The sequence below is a fragment of the Diplotaxodon limnothrissa genome, linkage group LG3, assembly GCF_057381915.1.
Source record: "Diplotaxodon limnothrissa isolate DT_005_m linkage group LG3, D_limnothrissa_male_GT1.1, whole genome shotgun sequence".
NCBI lineage: Eukaryota > Metazoa > Chordata > Actinopteri > Cichliformes > Cichlidae > Diplotaxodon > Diplotaxodon limnothrissa.
This window is the reverse complement of record NC_140598.1, coordinates 63,495,234-63,505,301: the sequence shown is the minus strand read 5'-3', so window position 1 is coordinate 63,505,301 and position 10,068 is coordinate 63,495,234. Positions and strand designations below refer to the sequence as shown.

The window sequence follows — 10,068 nt, the reverse complement described above, 5'->3', positions numbered from 1 at the left end:
CCTTACCTTTAAACATAACCTCATTTCTTACTCTTCTGCCAAGTATCCTTGGCCGAGTTGCTCTGTGTGTGTATATGTATGAATATATATGAATGTTAGATAGAAAGCACTTACCTGGAGGAAGCTTATAAAAAGTGCTTTTATGAATGTGCGAATGAAGCAAGTTGTACAAAGCACTTCGAGTTCTCAGAGTAGAAAAGCGCTTTAGAAGAACCAGGCCATTTACCATCCCTGAGTAAAATTATCTCACACTTTTTTCTCTCCCTGGAAACACAGCAGCTGTACCTTTTGCTAGCATATGGAAATGACACAGATATACAGTCTGAAACAAGCAGAAGCAACAAACAGTTTACTTTCAACTAACCAAAAGATGCATGAACAGTTCCTGAACAGCACTAGAGAATTTCTACATTTGAGAGGAATTCATGACAAGAAGTTACTGAAGCTTAAGGAGAGTAAAGTTGTTATAAAGATGAAACACTTCATAATGAATGATTGTTGGAAAGCAATGACCACTAATGAACACTTCAGAATTGTGCTGTTAAACTTTTATAAGATTTTTGGAGCATGTTTACAAATGTATTTATATTACCAGAAATGATGAGAATTAATAATACAGCACATACAAATGTACAATTACAGTAGCATCGTTTCTTCACTGCAGAGTTAGATTTTTTTTTTTTTTATCAAGAGTTGCCGCACTATATAATTAATATGATACAGCAGCATTTCCATTTACACAGCGAGTCCATCTGGTGGCAGCATAGATCATATCTGACTCGATCTCTCTTCTTTTTGCTTTTGGTCAAAATATGCTGCAGTGACATTTTGACCAAAAGCGAAAAGAAGAGCGATGTTCAATTTTTTATGATTGGTAATACAATAAGTCAAATAAGTCAACTGAACCCATCACTAATTTATTGATCTTGAGGCTAATTTTTGGTAAACAAAAACAGAAGCTGCCAGAAGTCTTGCTAAGTCACCACCAACAAGGACAAGCTGAGACAACTCAGCTGATTTTTATCTGCATAGATAGCAAGGTTTCAACCAGAGGAAATGTTTCATATAAGTGTGTAGTCAGCAGTAAAAACAGGTCTTTTGCAGGAAGACGTCACGTCACGTCTTTGTTTGGCTACATACACTTTGATGGATGAAGTAATAACTCAGAATTAACAGGAAAACATACAAATATTCAGTTAACATACAAATATTGGTTCACCACAGCAAAGTTGTTGTTTTTTTTTTTTTTAACAAAAGTTTTCCATTTCCACACTAAGTCATGATGACATCATCAGTCAGTTCAAGTCGCCTGCTGATTCTATCTGGTGGAAGCATAGATCACATTCGGCTCGATCTCTCTTCTTTTTGGTTTTGGTCGAACTGTCACTGCAGCATAGTTCACCTCATCAGATCCATGATTCTGTGAAAAGCACATTTATTATGAGTATTATATACATATTAATTATAATTATAGACAAATATAAGCAATAACAATGAAGTGTTTATGTTACATTTCTAAAGGAAAGAAGACAATTAGTCAACAGCTACTTGGAAAATACAAACCAAAAATCTTATTTCTTCCTGTATACGATATGTAATTGGCACTGTAATGGTGTACAATAACATTTTGTTCAAATGCTGACAATCAGAGCATAAAAGTACATTTTTAGATTGACTCACCGTGCTGTGGTCCGGATACTTTTCTTCTTTATTTGCTAATCCATGAATAAAACAACATAGTATTACTCTATTTCAAAAAGCAATTATAAATTTAAGAAGATCAATAAAAAGTAAAGATTATGAGAGAGATTGTGTAGCTGTTAAAAAGTACCCGTCTGAAGTTTCATGTTTTGAACAGCCAGAACAGTGATGACCATTAAGAGGAAAGCAGACAGAACACCCAGGGTAACACTCGTCAGCTTTGCTACTTCATGAGCCTCTAATACAAAAAAAAGGTAAAAAGTGACACGGCTGAAATTTATTTCACATTCATGTGTTTTTAGTCATCTGCGCAATAAAAGAAATGTTGACTTACGTTGAGAGATGCAGTCCATGTCATGCTGATGCTCATAGGTGCCTATTGAAAAAGCCTTGATTTTATTAGTCCTCATTTCTATAATAATCTTAATATAGAACCACCATATACACAGGGTGTTCACAATAATTACACTGTACATGCAATATAAACAGAAAGAGTAATAACCGAAGAATGAGGAGGCAAAGACTTTACAATAATCTTACCTCCAACCTTTAATTGCATGACGCTTAAATTTAGACGTCCTTCTGAGAAATATCCACAGAAATACAGCGCAGAGTCAGACACATCCACTTGTTTGATTTTGAGGAAGAGAACAGAGGTGTTTTTTGTCATTTCAAATTTTCCAGATTGAAACGCAGGATTGTAGTTAACATTTGAACTAGACGCTTGCATAACAGCGATAAAGTTGGCTGTGGTTCCGTTGACCAGTCTGAACCAGAAAGTCGTAACGTCATATGTGAAATTCTTGGTGCACTGCAGAGTGACAGTTTTACCTGCCTGCACCTCTGAGGTCTGAAACTCAGAACCTGAGGCAGCAATCCAGCATGAAACTGTGGAAACAATGAGATGTTTAATTACTTCAAAAGAACATGAGGCTAAACCTGTAAAGTTACTAATAAGCAAATGTGTTTAAATTATTACAGGTTAAAATGCAGTGCTAGATTAGCTAATGATGTCAAAGAGTAATAGAGCAAACTTACAGAAACAAGAAAGAGCTAAAGCTGTTATCACGTTCATCATCCTGCACATGACTGCTGCCCTGCAATGTCCGCAGATGGTGTGTTCACCAGGAAGGGTGCTCTCAGTGTGATAAATGTGATAGAGGTGGGAGTTTTGTGTTGCTTTCAAAGCTAAATGCATTTAGGTCATAGAGTCATGACACACGTGTTTAGTCATAAAGTGTTATTTCAAGGTTTTATTATGTCTTTATTTTAAAAAAGAAGAAGAAGAGTGATGTTTCAGTTTTCTCAGTTTTAAAAACATGCATTATTAAAAACCTGGCTATTGTTACAATGCTGATAGTGTCAGGGTTTGCTGTTTGGCTGGCAAAGACTGGACCCAAATGAAGGACTGAGAACACAAAGGGTTTAATAAAAGGAAGGAGTTTTATTGTTGTAAAGTTAGAAACCATAGCTAAACACAAAAGCAATAAGCAGAGGAAAGCAGGGAACATAGCTGGAAGCAATCAAACTAACTGTCATGGTCCTGGGTCGTTGACCCAGCGTTTTGTGTTTTGTGATTATTTCCCTCTGTTCTAGTTATTCTGTGTCCTCCCCCCTTGTGTCCGGTTCGGGTTCTAGATTTCCTGTTTTGTTCTGAAAGTCTGTGTCTGTTGTCATTGTGTTCAGCTTGTGTCCTCCAGTCATCATGTGTATTCAGATCAGCTGTTCTTCCCTCCTGTGTGCGATTACCCGATTACCTTGTGTGTGTGTGTGTGTATATATAGTGGGTGTCGGTCTGTGTTCGTTGTCGGCTCGTCTGTGTTTCTTGGTATCCTGGTCCTTGGTCTGCGTCTCTCTGCTCCGCTCTCCGTTTTGTAAGATTTCAGGTTTGCTCTTTAGTTTCTCCCAGTTTAGGTTTCCGTTTGTAATTACTCGTGCTTCATTGCCTGTTTTTGCCACTACCACCCTGTAAATAAAACGTCATTCGTATCATCAGTTTGCTGCATTTTGGGTCCTCCTTTTCCTCCACACCACACGGCTCCCTCCCCCAGCCGTGACAGTACGAGCCGACCAAACATGGACCCAGCGGCATCTGCACCTCCCGAGGAGCTTCGGGAGGAACTAATTGACTCTGTTTCCAGGTTGGTTAACCTATGGCTCGAGCATGAGGGGGAAGAGTGTCTCCGCGCTGTAGAAGCCAGGCTACAGCAGCTCATCTCTGCTCACTCCTGGCTGCTGGACTCTCTTCACCCGCTCGCACAGGACTTCATACTCAACGAACTGCACCTTCACCCACCAGCCGCTACCGCTTCCCAACTCAGCCCGGCGGCGAAGATTTTGCCCGGCCCGCCGGAGGTTTTGCCCGGCCCGCCGGAGGTTTTGCCCGGCCCGCCGGAGGTTTTGCCTGGCCCGCCGGAGGTTTTGCCCGGGAGGAAGCGACGATCGCGCCGTCGGCGCATCACCCCACAGCCGAAGACTAGGACTTTGGAACTGCCAGCTGTGGTGAGTGAAAAGGACCCTTTTTCTGTTTTGGACTGTGTGTCTGTTTATTCCGGGGCTGTGTTTTTTGAGTCGGCTGCCCTGCCGGTAGCTCAGTTAGCTGCCCAGCAGCCACTAGCTCAGTTAGCCACTCAACCGTCACCCCCATTACAGTCACAGCCAGACCTATTAGACACTTGGTTACAATCCATAGCTCAGTCAATAGCTCAGTTGACAAGAGACTCATCCGCCTTATTATCACCTATTCAGCCATCGTTGTCACCAACTCCTCCTGCACAACAAGTTAAGTCCATCCAACCCGGAAAGAACTATTTTTCACCTGTTCATGTCAAGCAGAGAGACACACCACATAATATTGTAATCAGTCCTCAAAAGCTGGCCAGCCCAGAGACTGTGACACACTCCAGGGCCTCCCCAGAGGCTGGGTCCCAGCCCCCGGCCGACTCTGGACCCCTGGAGATTAAGAAGCCAGCTGAGGACTGTATCCGGCTGTCGCTGCCCGAGCTGGGTCAATGCTCTGTGCAGCTGCAGTCTGCCTTGTGTTTGCCAGAGGCCCGTGTGCCTGCTGGTTCTGACCCGTACCTGCCAGAGGCCCGTGTGCCTGCTGGTTCTGACCTGTGCCTGCCAGAGGCCCGTGCGCCTGCTGGTTCTGAACTGTGCCTGCCAGAGGCCCGTGCGCCTACTGGTTCTGACCTGTGTGTTCCAGGGGCCCCGGTGCCCACTGGTCCAGAGACTGTTTTCGCTGGGGGGCCCGAGGAGCCCGTCCAGCCTCCTGCTTCGCCTGCTGGGGGGCCCGAGGAGCCCGTCCAGCCTCAAGACTCATCGGCTGGAGGTTCAGGAGAACCTAGCCAGCCTCCTGTCTCGTCAGCTGGGGGGCCCGAGGAGCCCGTCCAGCCTCAAGACTCGTCAGCTGGGGGGCCCGAGGAGCCCGTCCAGCCTCAAGACTCGTCAGCTGGAGGTTCAGGAGAACCTAGCCAGCCTCCTGCCTCGTCAGCTGGAGGGCCCGAGGAGCCCGTCCAGCTGCCAACTGCAGCCTCATCATCCTCGCCAGCTGCAGCTTCATCCACGCCACGGGCAGCAGCAGCTTCTTCCACGCCTGCAGCGCTACAGTCTCCGGCTTCCACGCCGTCGCCTGCTGCAGCCTCATCATCCTCGCCAGCTGCAGCCTCCGAGCCTTCATCCTCGCCCGGTGCAGCATCGTCATCTGCCTCGCCTGGCCCGGCTGCAGCATCGTCATCTGCCTCGCCTGGTCCGGCCTCTGCTTCAGCCTCGTCATCTGCCTCGCCTGGTCCGGCCTCTGCTTCAGCCTCGTCTGGTCCGGCCTCCGCTTCAGCTTCAGCCGCGCCTGGTCCGGCCTCCGCTTCAGCTTCAGCCTCGCCTGGTCCGGCCTCTGCTTCAGCTTCAGCCTCGTCTGGTCCGGCCTCTGCTTCAGCCTCGTCTGGTCCGGCCTCTGCTTCAGCCTCGTCTGGTCCGGCCTCCGCTTCAGCTTCAGCCGCGCCTGGTCCGGCCTCTGCTTCAGCTTCAGCCTCGTCTGGTCCGGCCTCTGCTTCAGCCTCGCCTGGTCAGGCCTCTGCTTCAGCCTCGCCTGGTCCGGCCTCTGCTTCAGCCGCGTCTGGTCTGGCCTCCGCTTCAGCTTCAGCCGCGTCTGGTCCGGCCTCCGCTTCAGCTTCAGCCGCGCCTGGTCCATCCTCCGCTTCAGCTTCAGCCGCGCCTGGACCAGCCGCTGCTTCGGTCTCGTCTGGTGCTGCGACGGCCACGCCACCTTTGGGTCCCGAACTGCCGCCTCGACATCGGCGGTCATCTACCAGGCCGCTGGTGGAGCGTCATCGTCAATATGGACGACCTCCTAGACGCCGCCGCTGCCTTCCGCGCGGTCGGCCTCCAGACTTGTGTCATCGTCGCCATTGCTGTCCGCACGGTCGGCCGCCTGAACGGTTTCCTCATCGCCGCCGTTGCTGTCCGCACGGTCGGCCGCCTGAACGGTTTCCCCGTCGCCGCCGCTGCCGTGTGCACGGTCGGCCCCCTGAACTGCCTCCACTCCGCCACCGCTGCCTTCCGCTCGGTTGGCTTATGGATCTACGTCGCCGACGTGGCCGGCCTCAGAAGATGAACTGTCCTGGACTTCTGAGTTGTCAGCCTCCGGGCCGGCCTCCTGAACTGTGTTTTGTTCTCGTGCTCCAGCATGTGTGTTTTTGTTTTGGACAATTCTCTCGGTTCGCTGGAGCTTGTGTTGTTGAACACATAAAGGGCAAAGGGAGACTAAAACACAGGGGTAGAAGACACAAGGGTAATCGAAATAAACAAATGAGCTTAGATAAAGATGAATGTAGATAAAGAACTTAAAAATAAACCATAAACATCAAAAGACCCAGGATCGTGACACACAGTGAAATCCAAAAAAAGCTGGCCCAAATGGTGGCCACATTGCAGGACCAGTGTCACGCCACCAGTGGTTGGAACTCCAAGACCAGCTTGAGCACGGTGAGCGGAGGTTTGAGAATCTGGCAGCGCTTGGCTGCTGGAGGTGTCACGATCTGCAGTGGCAGGCCGAGTGGAGAGTGTGTGGAGGACTCAGGTGCAGACACAGGCGAAGACACGAAGCTGAGTTCAAACGAAAAGCGAGCCTTTATTTTGGCTGATGCCATGGGGGTCAAACAAGGCAGAAGCACAGTGATGAAACTAAACTGGGAAGCTGGTACTATGATGCCACAGAAAACTATGACTACAAACATGGTGGGTGAGAACACAGACGACACGACACAGAGTGCATGAAACACAGAGACTAAATACACATAAGGGATGATCAGGGGAAGTGGCCACACATGGGAGCACAGCTGACACACATGAACCTAAAGACAAGACAGGAGAAGTGAAACTAAATACCCTGACATTGAATACAGACTTTCAAAGTAAAACAGGAAACATGAGGATTAGACATGACATGAACTAAACATAACCACGCAGACATGACGCATGAACCAGGGAGACTGAGTACAGGGGGAGATGACATAAACAACTAAGAAACAAAGGACTAAACAAAGAACTAAACATCTGAAACTAGATGAACTAAACTAGGGCACAAATGAATACAAAAGATACATAAAACTCAAACACTGGGTCGCTCGACCCAGGACCATGACAGGAGGCGCCTGCTAGAGATGGAGGAGGAGCTGCGCGAGGGGCTGCTCCAACTTAATAGGAACATTTTTTCACACTGCCTTATCATCTCATCTAATCGACTGCGAGAAAGCAAAAAAATATATTTATCAACGTGTCAGAGCACTCCTTAGATTGTGGTACATCTTATCACCTGTTGTGTTTTGTAGACAGAGGTCCACTTGCTAGGGGAGGCTGCTTGGCCTGAGCCTGAGGTCAAGGCGCCCGAAAGACCTGCGCGGTCCGAGGTTGGGGAGATGGAGGGACTGACGCCAGCTGGGAGCCCCAGTGCACTTCCACGGCTACTGTGCCGCCGCTGCCACTGGAGGCTGGGGGCACCAACGGTTCAGGGCACTCCTTTCAAGCGGGAGAGGGAGTAGATTCGCCCGGATGTTCCCTAGCCTGTCGGGTGATGGGGGTATGTGGCAGGATGTGGTCTGCAATGCCGCTGCAGGTTCGTCTTTGGTACAGGGACTGTCATGGTCCTGGGCCATGTTGGCCCAGTGTTCTTAGTTTTGTGTGTTTTTGTATTTTGTTCCCTATTTATGCCTTGGTTCCTAGGTTATTTAGTTAAGATGTTCCTTATTTGGTTACCTCCTGTGTGCCCCTGTGTATCTGTGAGCCCTTGTTTCTCCTTGTGTTTTATTCCATGTTTTCCCCAGCCTGTTATGTCTGTGTTCTCCCCGTGCTCTCTCTCCTCCTGTCTGAACCTCTGTGTACTTCCTGTTTTACTTTGACAGTCTCTCGTCAGTATGCGTCATGTTGTGTTCACTCCTGCCCTGTCTCGTTATGATTATCTGTGTCAGCTGTGTTCCCCGTGTGCTCCCACTTCCCTCGTTAACCCTCTGTGTATTTATGTGCATGTCTCCATCAGGTCAGTGTCGCGTCGTCAATGTCTTCTCCCCGAACCTGTGTCTTTCTGTCTTCCCACGGTCTTCTGTTAGTATTCCCAGTTTAGTTCTGTTCCTTTGTGAAACCTGCAATAAAGCAGTGATTTTGAGTTCAGTTCCTGCCTCCGTGAGTTTTGCGTTTGGGTCCTCATCTGCCTCCACACAGCCAGTTCATGACAGGGACGAGGCATGATGTCTTCCACAGCACTGAGACCCTCTGCAGACTCAGACTCAGAATGAACAGTTTATGGAAGACACAGCTGGGGGTCACAGGCCTTGAGGATGTGGGGACACACTTCTCCAGCAGACGTGCCTGAGTAACGTTGTAAATTATTAACCTTTACAAGCTCATTGAGTATGAGGAACAATTTAAAGGACTCAAAGAGGCACAACTTAGTTTTGCTGCTTTTTGTCAAATGAAACCAGCCTGGACTTTCTTCTCTAAACTCTGTCGCTAACCAGGCATTTGGATTCAGAGTAGAGCCTCTTACTGGACCAGTATGTTTTTTTTTCTCTAAAAGCATGTCACTCTTTTCAAATGCATTAAAGCAGTTGACCTAAACAGCTGAAAGACAGATGTGAAACTTTTGTGTGAAAGCAGTTCAGCTATTTTTGCGTGTGGTTTCATTGCAATGCTAAAAGCCTTTGATAAACAGTGTTGCTACAAACTTTCTGTTTGTTCAAATGTCAGGAAAGACAACTTCTCTTTTCTCATACAAGATAATAGAAATGTCAGTGTATTCAAACTAAAATCACTTTTGTGTTTTATATGAAACTTGATGGAATTAATTTCAGAGAAACATACCTTATACCATAGCTCCTATGATTTCATTATTTTTGTTTTTTGCGTTACTCATATAAGACCAGCAACAGGAAAGTTTTGTAAATAACCTCTCTCTTAGTCTTTGAATCAATAAAGTCATTTCATATTTGTTGTTAGTGTTGAAATCTTCCTGTGGCACAGGCTTTATACGTTACCTGCAACCTTTGTCTTCAAAGGGTGCATGGCTGCAGTCTTAATCACTTTCATTAAAAAATTGTAATTCTTCTCAAAGTCTGCAATCTTGGACATTATGTAATCAAAACAAGTAGATGAGGTTTCACAGCTTCTTTTTAAACTTTACTATCACTTTACTATCTGCTGGCAGCTTAAGCAACATGAACTTTACTTCTCTCTCAGCTGCAGGCTCTCTGTCTCCTGTTGGTTCGAGGTTGAGGTAAACACAACAAAAAATCTAGAATCACATACTGAAAAAAGTGCCTGATCATATCTGTTAAAGGACAGTGTACAGCAGCTTCCTGCATACAGTGGCAGGCAGTCTATGTAAGAAACAAAACAAATAGGGGCTGATGGGATGCAGATGCAGCCGAAACACACTGTGCTAAATAATTAGCAGAAGAAGTGCTGAGATAAAGTTTAAAAACTAGCTGAGGACCTGCTTGCTATATAACTCTCTTGTCAGGTAACCAGAAGGTTGGTGGTTCGATCCCAGGCTGCTCCAGTCTGCATGCCAAATATCCTTGGGCAAGATACTAACCCCACGTTGCTCTCCGATGCATCCATCGGAGTGTGAATGTGTATGAATGTTAGATACTTAGCACTTAAGCTTAGAAGTGCTTGTGTAACGCATTGTCACAACTGGATGGAATTATCACACTTGACTATCTGAAAGAGGCCTGGCAGTGTGACCTTGGTACGAGAATTACAGACAATCAATGGACAAAAGCCCAGGAAAAGGTACACTCTTCCTCTGTTTGCATTCGTCATGGACTCTTACAGTTTAAAGTGCTACATAGACTCCATTTATCAAAGTTGAAACTG

At 46.6% G+C, this 10,068-nt stretch overlaps 2 protein-coding genes across 2 annotated transcripts; one reads left to right on the top strand and one right to left on the bottom strand.

Annotated features, from left to right (window-relative positions):
* Positions 1–1,318: 1,318 nt before the first annotated feature.
* LOC146636886 (uncharacterized) lies at positions 1,319–2,779 on the bottom strand. Its single transcript, XM_085350399.1, has 6 exons — positions 2,740–2,779; positions 2,242–2,589; positions 2,036–2,077; positions 1,832–1,939; positions 1,681–1,715; positions 1,319–1,420 (listed from the first exon to the last, which is right to left on the bottom strand). The coding sequence occupies exons 1-6, from the start codon at positions 2,777–2,779 to the stop codon at positions 1,319–1,321; spliced, it is 675 nt and encodes a 224-aa protein (XP_085206525.1).
* A 998-nt stretch (positions 2,780–3,777) lies between these two features.
* On the top strand, positions 3,778–7,736 carry LOC146636885 (uncharacterized). The gene is made up of 7 exons (XM_085350398.1): positions 3,778–4,203; positions 4,450–4,791; positions 4,870–5,032; positions 5,159–5,499; positions 5,767–6,487; positions 6,631–6,758; positions 7,527–7,736. The coding sequence occupies exons 1-7, from the start codon at positions 3,778–3,780 to the stop codon at positions 7,734–7,736; spliced, it is 2,331 nt and encodes a 776-aa protein (XP_085206524.1).
* The last annotated feature ends 2,332 nt before the right edge of the window (positions 7,737–10,068 follow it).